The following is a 14246-nucleotide window of genomic DNA, read 5'->3' as shown; positions in this document are numbered from 1 at the left end:
TTTGACCTTGAATGGGGGGTAGGATCGCTTATGTGAATAAATCCATTCAGAAAAGTGGAGTTTAGGTTCATACGAGTTCTGTGCAGGATTCTTGTGTGAATGTAGCCTTACTTTAGATTGCTGAGTCTGTTTATACTTCAGTGGTCTACTGCACACCAAGGGTACGGTCACATGTAGTGGAAATGCTGTAGATGTTCCACGAGGGAAACCCACAGCTTTTACAGTACAAGTCATGTGGATGAGATTTTAACAAATTTCATTCACAAGGTGTGGAAAAAAATCCACGAGGAAGCCAGGGTGAAAGCGGTTTGCTGCAAATTACCATTTTCTGCTCGTAAAGTTTTATGATACATAAACAATCTGACAAAAACATTTTTGCTTCAAGTGCTATTTTTTTTTTTTAATAAATCCTGCTTGGACAGACATTTGTAAACAATACTGCAAAATGTATACTTGTGAAAATTAAAATACAAGAACTATCAGATTGTCCTGTCGGTAAAATAAAAAAAAATCCTTAAAAGTTTAGCTAAACAAGTTCATTGGTAGAATAAAAAAAGTAAGCAGAAAAGAGAAAATGGAAGCAACGTCTCAGGATTTCTACTCCTCCTGGATCGATTTGGATGACCGTAGAGGAAATGGTGTTCTGGCGCTCTATCTTCATATATAGGTTCATAAAAAGTGTCCAATGCAGCATAGCCAACGGCAGAGGGAAGGGAGTACAGCGAGGTCGGCAGAATGTTACGTTGCCACGATGGTGGGACTGACTCTTGCCGTGGACTCTTCGGAGGAGTCAGATGGATGACATGAGGCTGTGGTTATATGTCCTGTAGTTACTAGTGCAGATATGGCCTTAATAGAAGCGGGCAGAAAACAGCTTTGCTCACTTTGTGCAGAATCAGCTGGGCTAGTAAGCTTGCAAGAAGAATAAGCGGAACTTGATACGCATTGGAGTACAGTCACTGGAGAGGGAGGAGAATCTACAGCACTTCCATCGGAAGAAACTGGGCTGCCACAGTGTCCTTCTCCTTGTAAGTACCGAATGCACTTCTTTTTCCTCCTAAGAACAGTGAAGAGAGTTATCTGTAAATAAAGGGCAAGTCCATCATTTCATACACTAGTAGGAAACAGACTACAACCAAAAAATACAGAGAGCAAACAGACCAGCAAATATCATGTAACGCTAAAAAACTATACAGTGTAACAATTCAGATGTGACTGCAGGAGACCGCTCTCTATAATGTCCAAAGAGGCGGGGTATGTCCATAGAGAGCACAGCTATACAGTATACTACTGCTTACATGGTTTACAGCGTTGGCCAGACACCGAATACTCAAAGGGAGCAAGCATTTTTAAAGAGGTTAAGCTTCATGCTAACACTAAGAGGAAATTTACTTAAATGGCATATAAAAGTAAAGTGTGCCTCTTAGTAAGCTTGGACAGAAAAGAATATTAAAAGTATCCCAAATTATTAAAATGACATTTTTATTAACCAATATAATACACTGAGGGGCTCATAATAACCATATGTGTTCTGGTCGTGCCCATCAAGCTCTAATATCTATGGTCATATGTACATGCTATGCCAAAAGGTATAGCTTCAATATTAAATATTCCTGCTGTGACTAGAGACCCGTGGATGAAACTGTGAGGGGAGTATGGCGACCGCTGCGACTTCTATACGCCACTAAACTAGATGGATTAACCCCTAAATGCTTTCTAATTATTAAACAAAATGTCACATAATACAACACAAACCCGAGACACATAATTACGGCATTTTTATTGCATTTATTCCAGGCAGGGAGTCGTCTCCCACCAATATCACCGCTGTAGCAGGAATACCTGCAGCTCGCTGTGTCGCTCAAATCAAGACACTGTGTGTATGGGAAGAAACAATATTAGTTAAATTATCAGACTGACTTGTGTTTTTGTTCACGGCTTTGCTGGTACATGCAGGGTTAATGGTTTCCCCAATGATGACCTGCTGTCTCGGCTTTAGGCCGCTTTCCGATGAGTATGTAAACTCCGTATTTGCCTCCATATTGCTAAATGCTAAATCCGGATCAGTATTCATCTAATAGAAAATGATGGCAAATACAGAGACAAACGCTGACTGAATACGGAGGACAAACTGTTGCAATGTCATCTGTAACAAGCCAAGATTACAGATCTGTGTATGCGCTCGGCTGAAACCGGCTTCATTGGAAATGTGTCAGAGAATGACGTATTGTTTAAACCAACTTTTTACCATATTTTTGAATTTTTTTTTCAATTTATACATATAGTAATTTAAAGGGAATGGAGATTAGATCTATATAAATAAAAAAGTAAATGTTCGTTTGTTCAAAATCTTAAATCTCTGAAAGTTCTTCACTAATTGCTTTAAAATTTGGACACAACGTTGCATTCGAATACGCGCCTGTCTTTATATATCTGCTATCTGTATTACACATGGATGGCGAGTAGAAAATCATTTGAACGACGCAAACGAGGAGAGCGAGACGACGGACAACCTGGCATATTCAAAGAAGGCAGACTGTCCAGCGGGCATCCCAATCAAGATGAATGCTGTTGGTAAATGTACCCGGTCCAACGTCTTTCCAGCAATTGCGAATTGTCAGCGGCGTTACACATGACACTTTCCGCGGTTGGTGTCAAACTCTGAATTTATTGGGGAATGACCAACACGGGGATGTATGCATTAATGACGCGGCAACACGTCACATCCAGATCAGATTTGGGCATTGTTTGCAATCATATTGACCGCCTGCCCTCCGTCTCCAACAGAGTTATGGGAGAAATATAAATCGCACATGGCTGAAGAGATTTCGAATACGCCAGCAAAATTCAGATAGAACATGGAATTCACAGCAGAAATCTACAACGAAGTGTTGATAAGGATTGAAGATTTGTGCTTAGGAATCGTGAACAAAGTTCTCAGTCCATTGGAGTGCCATCCCTGACTCGATCTGCCGCTTCGTTCGATGTAGAATTGCATCGTGAACAAATTATAACATGGTGATCTTTTGTCGTCCGTGCAATCATATATTCCTAAGCCAACGCTTGAGCAAAAAGACATCTATGATCAAATAATACAAACTGTCAATAACGGGGTTGGAGAAATCTTCCTAGATGCGCCAGGAGGAACTGGTAAAACCTTCCTAATTTGATTGATTCTGGCAGCAATCCGATCCCAAAATGACAAAGCCGTAGCTCTTGCATCGCCCGGGATAGCTGCGACATTGCTACCAGGCGGAAGAACTGCTCATTCCGCTTTGAAATTGCCATTGAACATGCAATTCATTGAAACTCCCAAGTGCAACATTGCCAAAGCATCCGCCATGAGAAAAGTAAGTGCAAACTTATTGTTTGGGATGAATGCACAATGGCGCATCAATTGCTGGAAATTGGGAACAGAAAGGTTCCGGCTGATCTGAACTCAAGATGAATTTCATTGCCTCATACCTTCTGCAATTTAGGAACGTCAAAAGAAGAATTGGTTGAAAAAGTATTTCCCAATATTCAAACCGATTCTAAGACTCATGATTGGCTGAGTGAACGAGTTATCCCTGCAGCCAAGAACAAAGACGTCTACCAACTTCTTATTCAGTCTAACATTCAAAGAGAGGCAGACACATATAAGTCCGTCAACACGGTTGTGGAAGCAGATGAAGCGGTTAATTATCCAACAGATTTCTTGAATTCACTTGATCTGCCAGGGCTGCCACCGCACGTACTGCCAAGGATGCCACCGCACGTACTGCCAGGGCTGCCACCGCACGTACTGCCAAGGATGCCACCGCACGTACTGCCAGGGCTGCCGTGGCACGTACTGCCAGGGCTGCCACCGCACGTAACTGCCAGGGCTGCCACCGCACGTAACTGCCAGGGCTGCCACCGCACGTACTGCCAGGGCTGCCACCGCACGTAACTGCCAGGGCTGCCACCGCACGTAACTGCCAGGGCTGCCGCGGCACGTACTGCAGTTGGAAATCGGAGTTCCAATTATGTTGCAAAATATCAACCAGCCAAAGCTTTGCAACGGCGCGCGGCTTGCAGTAAATTAATGAGCAATGTCCTAGAAGCAAGGATCTTGACAGGACCTTTCAAAGGTGAAGATGTCCCCATTCGTCGCATTCCTAGGATTCCAACGGATATGCCATTTTAATTTAACAGATTGCAATTCCCAATTCGATGGGCGTTAGCCATTACCATCAACAAAGCTCAGGGCCAAACTTTAGAATTGTGCGGTTTAGATCTAGACACGGATTGCTTCTGATATGGAGAATTATATGTTGCGTGTTCTAGAGTCGGCAAACCAGACAATCTCTATATCTGCACAGAGTATACCCACAAGCATTGTGCAAACAAACATATTGGAAACGTACGCTCTTTTTTTTTTCCTTTTCCATCTAACCAGACTGAGCCACAGCAACGCGTATATATTATATTTATTTTTTTATTTATTACACACACCAACCAACCTTAAACTGAGCAAAATCAGAATGACATGTTTTCAGACATTTAAGCCGGCTTTACGGAAGCGTATTTGTGTGCACAATGCATAGAACAGAACCCATTGATTTCTGCATTTTTTGCGCACATTTCGGTTGCGCGGGAAAAAAAAAAAAAAAAATAGAACATGCTCTATTTTTCAGCATTTTTACACACCAAAAGGTCCCCATAGAAGTCAATAAGGAGTGCACAAATCCACGCGCAAAACGCAAAGATGTGTGAAACATTATGTAATTCCGCTGGCAAAACACCACATCTGGAACTAATTAGCCATTTGAATCAGTGCGTCTTTGTTTGCCGAGTTAAATGAACATGCCTTGTGAGAGCAAAAAGTACAGTAAAATATGCCGATATTTGCGCAACCCTCCCCCCCCAGAAAACACGAAAAAAGCAGGGGGTAATGGACATGTTGGTGGTCGTGGAGGACAGGCCAAGTTGGCACCTAAAGTGGCTCTCACTGAAAAAACGTCTCCATGTTCTGCAAAAAAGGCAATCCCATTGCCACTCCGTTGATTGGTTCTGCCCGTGTGTTACATTTGCCGCACTCAGAACAGCTCAAAGAGTGCATGACAGCATGCCTCAAGTACCACCGCCTCCTCTTCCTCCCAGGCACAGAACGGTCAGTCTACCATGAGCAGCCCGCCTCTACCCCACCCCATGCCAAATCCCCCGCTACCTGACATAACATTGGCCATCTGTAAGATCTGCAGCGTTTTAAATGAGGCAAGAATATGAACAGCCACATAAACTCCCACCACCTCGGAGAGTCCGCCTGGGCCAGAGGCCGAGAGAGGGCCTTGTCCTGCTCCCTCTTCCACTGCGGTAGCTGCCTCTTTCTCCATCATCCTCCCCATTGGTGCAGTAGCCTCCGAGCATAGAAAGACAGTTTTGTCTAGGGGCAGTAGTAGGGCCGTCCAGGCTTCCCCTCCGGCACGGACGGGGTGGGAGATAATAAGCTGAACTGGGTGGGCGTTTTTTTTTTAGCCTAACATACTATGTTACATAGGTCCAAAACCTACAGTTTTATAACTTGCAGCATTTTCCTGGGGTATTATCTTTAATTATAGAAAGTGGTGAAATCATATGTATATTACATACATTTTTGCAGCGGGTTTTAATATGTGAACATAATCTAACACGTTAATCTATATATATAAAATTGAATGTATGCGTGTCTGTGTGTCTGTCTCTGTGTGTGTGTCTGTCTGTCTGTCCTTTATGCGCTACTACACCATTCATCCGATCGCCATGAAACTTTGGGAAGTTGTTGAGTACACTCCTGGGAAGATTATAGGCATAGTACATTTATGCTATGATAAATGACGCGCATGCGAGCGTCATCGACAGTTACGCCCCCCCCCCCCACGTAGATCGTTCGATTTCCATCATTGCCACTAATTCTCTCACTTCCCGATGTTGTAGAAACATGAAATTTGGCAGGAGCATTGATTATGTCATAAATAGGAAAAGCTAATGGGTCCTAACTCGATTATTCAATTCTATGCGCCAAAGAATTAGCGTCCAAATTTTACGTACGGAATCTAATTTTCTCGCTTCCCAATGTCATAGAAACTTGAAATTTGGCACGAGCATTGATTATGTCATAAATAGGAAACGCTAATGGGTCCCAACTCGATTATTCAATTCTATGCGCAAAAGAATTAGCGTCCAAATTTTACGTACGGAATGTAATTTTCTCACATAGAAACTTAAAATTTGGCACAAGCATTGATTATGCCATAAATAGGAAAAGTTAATGGGTCCCAAGTCGATTATTCAATTCTAAGCGCAAAACAATTAGCGTCCAAATTTTACTTACGGAATCTAATTCTCTCACATTTCGTGATGTCATCTATATATATATAAATATAAAGGAATGTCTGTCTGTCTGTCCTCTATGCATTACTACACCATTCATCCAATCACCATGAGACTTTGGGAAGTTGTTGAGTACACTCCTGGGAAGATTATAGGCATAGTACATCTATCCTACGATAGGTGCCGCGCGTACGAGCGTCGTCGACAGTTATGCCCCCCAGACAAAGATCGTTTGATTTCCATCTCAAGCACGAAAGCAAATGGCATTACGACCAACGGGATGAGTGTTCAACCAGAAAATGATGCATCTGCCGAACGTTTCGCAAGACAATTGCTGGATATTGAGAATGCCGAGATAAAATAAAAGCTGTGCTGTGATTGGTTGCTATTTCTTATACTACTGAGGTTGCATGAAAGCTGCGCTGCGATTCGTTGTTATATATTATACCACTGAGGTAACATGAAAGCTGCGCTGTGATTGGTTGCTATTTTTTATATTGCTGAGGCAGAATAAAAGTTGCGCTGTGATTGGTTATTTCTCTTACTGCTGAGGTAACATGAAAGCTGCGCTGTGATTGGTTGTTATATTTTATATTGCTAAGGTAACATGAAAGCTGCACTGTGATTGGTTGTTATATATTATACCACTGAGGTAACATGAAAGCTGCGCTGTGATTGGTTGTTATCTAGATATATAAAAACGAATGAATGTATGTCTGTCTGTCTTCGCAGCAACGCGCGACGGGTAAGCTAGTCATTTATATAGCTCATGCCACAATGGCTTGAAAATTTTCTGTCTGGCCCTGAACAAGACCAGATTAAAATGTACCTGACTTTTCAGAATAAGCTGCTGTGTGTATATGAAGAATAAACACACTTATATCCAGCATTTTCCCCCCATTTCCCACTCTGCAGGGTATATATCTAATTCTCTATCTTCTCAAATCTAGTGGTAGCCGATGCTGCCATGCTGTGTTCTATAGACTGTACACAGAGTATTGTAGAGATTCTGGTCTCTGTCAGTTACATACACACACAACCTTGTCGTATAGCAGTGTACATACTCCGTGTAAATACATATAAACAGCAGCAGATGTCTCTGCATTAGCTCCAGGATTCATATCTGCGATTGTCTCTCTCCTCCTCTATGTATATAGTTCAATGAGCAGGAGGACTCACCCTCCTGTTCTGCCATCCTAGTGTCCCTTGTCAATGATGACAGAGCAGACAGTGGACACCAGTTTAGAAAAATTTTTTAGCACAAAAACATTATTTTAGGTAAATAAAGTGGTTTTGTTAATTAGCACACTGGCCATCATAGAAGCACAAGTTATATATGAAAAAAATATATGAAACGTTAGTGTCCATCTAAGTACTACTTCCCCATTTGTAGTATGACATGTCCTCTATTTGCCTTTCAACGACAATATGACTAGTAATCACTAAAGAGAAACATATATATTTTTCTTTACTGAACATATCCTGTTATAGCATGTCAGATTTTATAGATGAACCAATATCAAATAGAAGGGTTTTGTTCTTTTCATACCATCAAGAGCTTTGGTTATAAAAGTTATGCTCTGGTGTCAGACAGAACATTAAAAAAAGTTTGTTCTTTTATGACCAAGTGTTCGGGAAAGGTCATTAGAGCCCTTGTTCTCCCTCCTTCCCCCACGTTTCTGTATTCCATGCAGCTCATTAGGTCACTCATCGTTAGATGCAGCCACAACAAAAGTGGACAGTTCTCTGCCTCCGACAATATGAACATACTCCGCTACTACCAACATAGATACAGATCACCCGGAAGCTTCCACTTGAGTGATACTGAATATACATCTAAGAAGCCTATAGGCACAAAATAATTTGGGAAGACTAGCCCAAGGATACCAGAACTTTTTCCAGAGATGACCAAGTGCAACCAACTCCCACGGCAATTATATTGTGACTTTTGAGAAATGCATTTCCTGCAAGGCCATCCCTAGGCACAGATCCCTTGTAAGGCCAGGCCATGTACATAATACATACCTGATCACACGCCCCTTAAGTGGAGGCTCTACACACAAATGTGGTTGATAATGGTCAAAAGGGTCTTATTAATTTATTCTACTAGTAAAGGTGAAATCTTTAATGGCACAATCACTTTTGCTGTGAAGCACTAAATAAAACCATATGACAAATATAAGTTGGTGTATACTCTACAAGACAAGAAAGCATGTTAGAAGTGTGAGCATGCAGAAGAGTGAAGGAAGGAAAGCAATAGAAGCAGACACCAGTCTGTCATACACACCTGCATGGGCCGCACCAGTCCGTTTGTTGGTTGAGGCCAAAGCGAGCTCTGCATTTCTTAGGGGAGCCAGGATCTGAGTATAGAAACATGCGCAGGGAGGAGGCAGAGGCACACAAAACAGGGAAAGAAAAGATGCAACAGGTGTTTAGCCACTTAAACTCGAAGATACAGAAAAACAGATGTAAGTGTCTGCAAAGGAAATAACAGATCAATTAATATAAACCTTTCCCTGGAAGAGTAGAGCGGACAAATACTACCGACATCCTTCTACCTTTAATCACTTTAGTGGCACGCCCGGAAATTCTCCGGGGCTTGCTGCACTGACCATGCAGTTAAACCCCGCAAGATTTCCGTGGACAGTTCTAGTGCTGAAATGTGCAGAGCACAGAGCTGTCATCTGAAATCTTCCGGTGTTTTTAGGTTTATTTTCCAAAATTGTTATAATGTATTCTTTCATTACAAAAAAAATGTTGCCATGCGATTGTTGCATTCCTTAGTAAATAGTTGCGAGATTAAATTGCATTGTTGACTCATTTAAAAAACCTGCCCTGTGAGGCATGACATGGTAATAATAAACCTGCCACTGAAGGGGTTAAAAGGAGAAGAGATGTCTGAACCTCAGCAATCCCTATTGACCCCCCCCCTCCCCCCCCACATTCATCTTCTCATTCAGATCCTCAGATTTTAGAGTTTTCCATTCAATATGATGGGACTGTAGTACATATATGCTTATATTCCCATCGCACTAACCTCTCTTTTAGGGGCAAATTTCATATAAATACAAAACAATGTTTACCCTATCAAAAAAATTGTTACTTTCTTTATTCCAGCAGGTCCCAATACACTATGCAGTATTCCACAATGCTGATTTAGTGTACCCTGGATGCTGATGAAGGAACTTGGTAACAACTACCATCCAAACCAACCTTTGTCTGTGTGCACCCATCAGCTTAAAGGGTTTTCTGATCTTAAAAGTGTAAAAATGACTTCCTCTGGCTATAACAAGAAAACAGGATATGTACCACAGGGAAAGTAGTGAGGAATGCCATCTTTTCTCCTTCGGGAGAGCATCTAGAAGGTGAGTGGGGAGATTTAGAAGGCCATTCATGCTCCTCTGGGTAATATGCAAATAAGAGAGCTTGAACAATACCTCTGTAGCGCCACCTATTGGATTGCAGAAGTCCTGCAAATCAATGTTAGACTCTTTATACAAGCCTTGTAACAATGACTGGGAAGTAGTGTCATGGTTGGAGAAAGTCTTGCATTAAACCTGTTTTGGTGAAGCTGCTCAGGGACCGGGGGATCTGTGATGGGAGAAGCTTCACTATGGCCCTTCTAGAAACACGTACACAGTTCTGTTAGTAACAAGAGACTTCCCATGGTTACTGCACACGAGGAGGGAAGCACTGGGAAGGGTCAACTGACTGGAGATATGTCTATGCTTTGTTTAATAAAACTTCATGCAACCCCCATTAGGGATTTAATTCCCAACTATTTTCAAGATATCTGCTTGCTGCCAGTGAACACAAACATTGCTGTTTACATCAGAAGGTTGAAAATCTGTCCTGCACACCCAGTGGACATTTTCTGAGGTGGCCTGAAATACCCTGGCCTTTGCTGTAATTTTTTTTTGTTTTTAACTCATTTTATTGATAACAGAAGATATCAACTTCTATTACTCAGTGCCAAACCTGATGGTAACATGGCTCAAGTCTGCAAATCAGTTTGCAGTAATTTTGATGCAGATTTTACCTTCTGCATGGCAATGGATGAAAGCTACAGCCAAGCTGGAAAAAATAAGATTTAAAACATTTGAATTTTCTTTCAAACCTGCCCTTATTTGTTGCTGCGTGTGAATGGGGTTTTCCTGGCATTGTACAATACAGCATAAGGCACAAGGGAATACATGGTGTATAAATACAGACCGGCAAAGAGTCCAATGCCAAAGCAGCTCCTCATGCCAGAACGTTTACACCTCATTATGAGATAAGACAACTAGATGTGAGCAGGGCTGTGGTTATGCTTAGGGTAGACGCTGGGAAAGCTCCCAATAGCTTAAATAGACGCTATGCAATTATAGCCTATAGAGGTGACCGATGCCAAACAATCGCATTTCTCGCCCAGACTATACTGATTATCCATTCAGTCCCATCTGACCTTCGGTCACTCTATGGATCAATGTTCTCCACGCATTCCTATATTTCACGTCTTCTTTCAGTTCAATGATTGACATGTTCATGGTGGCCTTGATTGTATCTAACCATCTCATTCTTTGTTGTCCTGATCTTCTCTTTCCACTGACTTTGCCGAGCATCAGTACTGTTTCCAGTGAGTTAGCGCGCATCATGTGGCCAAAAAAAGGACATTTAACTTCATAAAAATTCAGAACTTGACTTGTAATAATGTTGCCATCCAATAGGTGGTGCTGCATTTCCTTCCATGTGCAGGTTGAAAGAGAGATAAGACACATCAGAAAACTGTCACATTCCTTAGCTCGGTGGACTGATTAAGTATTTATCTCTTAGCTCAGTTTGTCTGTTGTTTTAAGTTTTGAGTGCAAAATAGTCTCAAATTTCTGTGTGTGAACATTTGTATTTCAACTAAGAGGTGTGTCCTCTCTGCATTTGTATATTATATATGTGCCCCATCCAAACCAGTTTCATTTTACCCCCCGGAAGGACCGATAGAAGATTTGAAAGCTTGCTGTAACATCATGTATTTTTGTTAGCCAATAAAAGGTATCATATCTACAAGATTACTTGGTTTCTCTTACTGAGAACAATAACACTAACACTACCTTGTTCGTTGTCATGGAGGTCCAAGGCATCCGTAGCATTCTCCACCAGCACCAGAGTTCAAACGCATCAATTCTCCTTCTGTCTGTTTTCCTGAGCTTCCAACTCTTGCAACCATACGTCGATTGCATTGACCAGTCTGGTGTTTGTTGCAATGCTAATATCCTTGCTTTTCCAGATCTTTTCCATTCCTTCTATTGCAATCCTACCAAGTGTAATCCGCCTCTTGATCTCTAGTCCAGATTGCCTGTTGTAATTGATTTCGGATCCAAGGAAGATGAAATCTTGGACCGACTCGACTGCTTCGTCTAGAATAGTATCCGTTTAATGGATACTTCATAAAAAGCTATTGAAGAGCTCATGACACACACACACATATACATATATATATTGCGGCATCCATCATCTGCAGGTTATAATGGCGTCTATCTCACGGCTAAGGCAATCTTTGTTAGCTCTGCTGCTGCAGCCTTGGAGGATCTGGAGATCTACTTGCTACTGAGTGGTTACATGAACATGGCAGAAAAGTATGAAAGTAGTATAAATTATTAACAGGTTACAGGAAGGCTTCTGATAAACAAATCCTGTCCTTATAATGCGTTTGCTTATTGTAACACCTTTGTACTTTTTAGGTTTCTGAAAAATGTTGTAGAACACAAAAACCTATCCTGCCAGGCAAAATGTGATGTATAGACATGTGCTTATTAACTGGACAAGGTTGTTTTGTGGAAAATAGATTAAAATGGCCATAAAGTACACAACTGAAAAACTCTTTAGTAGAAACACCTTTAAACTAGAACCATATGCAATAGTTGTGGTGCGAGCTGAAAGGTTTTCCTTTTTTTCCCTCCACAATAATCTGCCATACTCCTTCCCACAAACCACTCTGAACACCAACAGCATTTATACATTTTGGGTGGGCCTCCCTCTTAATAAACATGGCATACCAAAAGAGGGGAGCCTGTACCCTTCCTGGATATGCAGTACACAGACAATAGTGTGGGTATATAGTGCAGTGCCAGCAGTAGCTGCCTTGTCGTTACCTGTGCCAGCCAGGCGGTCTCATATGCCAGCTCGTCGCACTGCCGCTTCTCATCCAGCACCACCAGCCCATACTCACCATCTGGATTTCCTTCCAGAGCTCTGAAGAGCTTCATTATCTCAAATTAGAGCCAAGTCAGTCAGTGAGACAGGCTTACCACACCAGTCCCCTTCCATGCGGTGGGGTACAGGGCTAACTTATCAAAATATCAGGGTTCCCTCCCTGCACACTAAATCTTATCCCCAGATTACACCCTGCACTTACCACGGCCAGGAATGGGAGCGTTGATCTGAAAACTCCAGCAAAGCAACCACTGTAGGTGCAAAAATAAGGACGGACGCTCTGAAAGACTAGAGGGCATCTGGGTGCAACCTGGGTCTGTTCATACCGCGTTTTTGGATTGTGCTGAAAGGTACAGTTTTTTCCCTACACGATTAGAAAAAAGGCACCTTTTAACCAGGATGCAACAGGATGGCATCCCGATGCTATTGACTTTCATCGTCCAAAAAATAGTCTCTCAACATTAAACGAAACGGAAAGATGTACTTGCAGCAATTTGTGTCCATCTACATCGTGTCCTAATGCTAAATTTGCCCAACAAACACAGCAGGATGCAAAAACATGGTGTGAACCCAGTCCTTCAGGCAATTCTTACAGCATACTGATATATATATATATATATATATATATATATATATACACACACACACACACCTACACGAGAAGACTCTGCCTCTGCCCTCTATTGGACCTCTATAGACACGCTCCACATGTATGTCATGAGCTTTCCCACTGGACACACCAAATGTCGACAAAAGGTTGTGATAAATGAGGTCTAAGATTGTATCCGTTCACTTGATGTTAGATAAAACCTGCGAAGAGGTCTTCCCGATCATACTAGAAGGTAAATGTAGTGATGTTTCACTGTAAGGCTTTATTGGTGGTGTACCAGTAGAGCAAGCCCGGTCTATAGGCACAGAAGGCTCCGAGGCGAAGACCATAAAAAAAAGGTTCGTTGATCCTGGCTTTACTTACAGATTATGCTGTTCAACGTCTTCCATGGTAGTCACAGCAGAGCCACGCTTCCCTTACCCTTATGGATCCTTACCAGTAATCGCAGCAGTGTCTGTGCTGTTCCTTCACTAAACGTAGGGCCTCCCATTTGTTCACCAGTAATATTATCACTATCCAGCCTCTCCCCTTTCATACCCAGCATTAGCAACAGTGTGCCCACTTTTTCCAGTAGTCTGAGGACAGCCTTTTCCGAAGTATTTACAGTAGTGCATCCCCCTATAGTCACAGCAGTGCCTTTTAGAGTAGACAAACTAGTGCCCCCATTCCACAAGTAGTAACAGCAGCGCCCTCTGCCCAATTCCCTCCACCGTCGCAGCAGCGCCTCCCCCTCCACCGTCGCGGCAGCGCCTCCCCCTCCACCGTCGCGGCAGCGCCTCCCCCTCCACCGTCGCGGCAGCGCCTCCCCCTCCACCGTCGCGGCAGCGCCTCCCCCTCCACCGTCGCGGCAGCGCCTCCCCCTCCACCGTCGCGGCAGCGCCTCCCCCTCCACCGTCGCGGCAGCGCCTCCCCCTCCACCGTCGCGGCAGCGCCTCCCCCTCCACCGTCGCGGCAGCGCCTCCCCCTCCACCGTCGCGGCAGCGCCTCCCCCTCCACCGTCGCGGCAGCGCCTCCCCCTCCACCGTCACGGCAGCGCCTCCCCCTCCACAGTCACGGCAGCGCCTCCCCCTCCACAGTCACGGCAGCGCCTCCCCCTCCACAGTCACGGCAGCGCCTC

General features: G+C 43.1%; 1 protein-coding gene across 7 annotated transcripts in view; it reads right to left on the bottom strand.

The window, feature by feature from the left end:
• Positions 1–379: 379 nt before the first annotated feature.
• Positions 380–14246, bottom strand: part of LOC136611258 (transcription factor 7-like) — a 112354-nt gene continuing 98487 nt past the window's right edge. For 5 of the 7 annotated variants that reach the window (XM_066590697.1, XM_066590698.1, XM_066590699.1 and 2 more), the window contains 2 exons: positions 8621–8693; positions 380–1057 (listed from right to left, as the gene is read on the bottom strand). In XM_066590697.1, the coding sequence (XP_066446794.1) occupies positions 739–1057; positions 8621–8693 (392 nt within the window). In that variant the 3' untranslated portion in view covers positions 380–738. Of the gene's footprint in view, positions 1081–8620; positions 8694–14246 lie in introns of all 7 variants that reach the window. The other 2 variants (XM_066590702.1, XM_066590703.1) reach the window with 2 other exon arrangements.

The sequence above is a fragment of the Eleutherodactylus coqui genome, chromosome 2 (genome assembly GCF_035609145.1).
Source record: "Eleutherodactylus coqui strain aEleCoq1 chromosome 2, aEleCoq1.hap1, whole genome shotgun sequence".
Lineage (NCBI taxonomy): Eukaryota > Metazoa > Chordata > Amphibia > Anura > Eleutherodactylidae > Eleutherodactylus > Eleutherodactylus coqui.
Note: the sequence above shows the minus strand (reverse complement) of the source record. Positions and strands in the feature narration are given on the sequence as shown.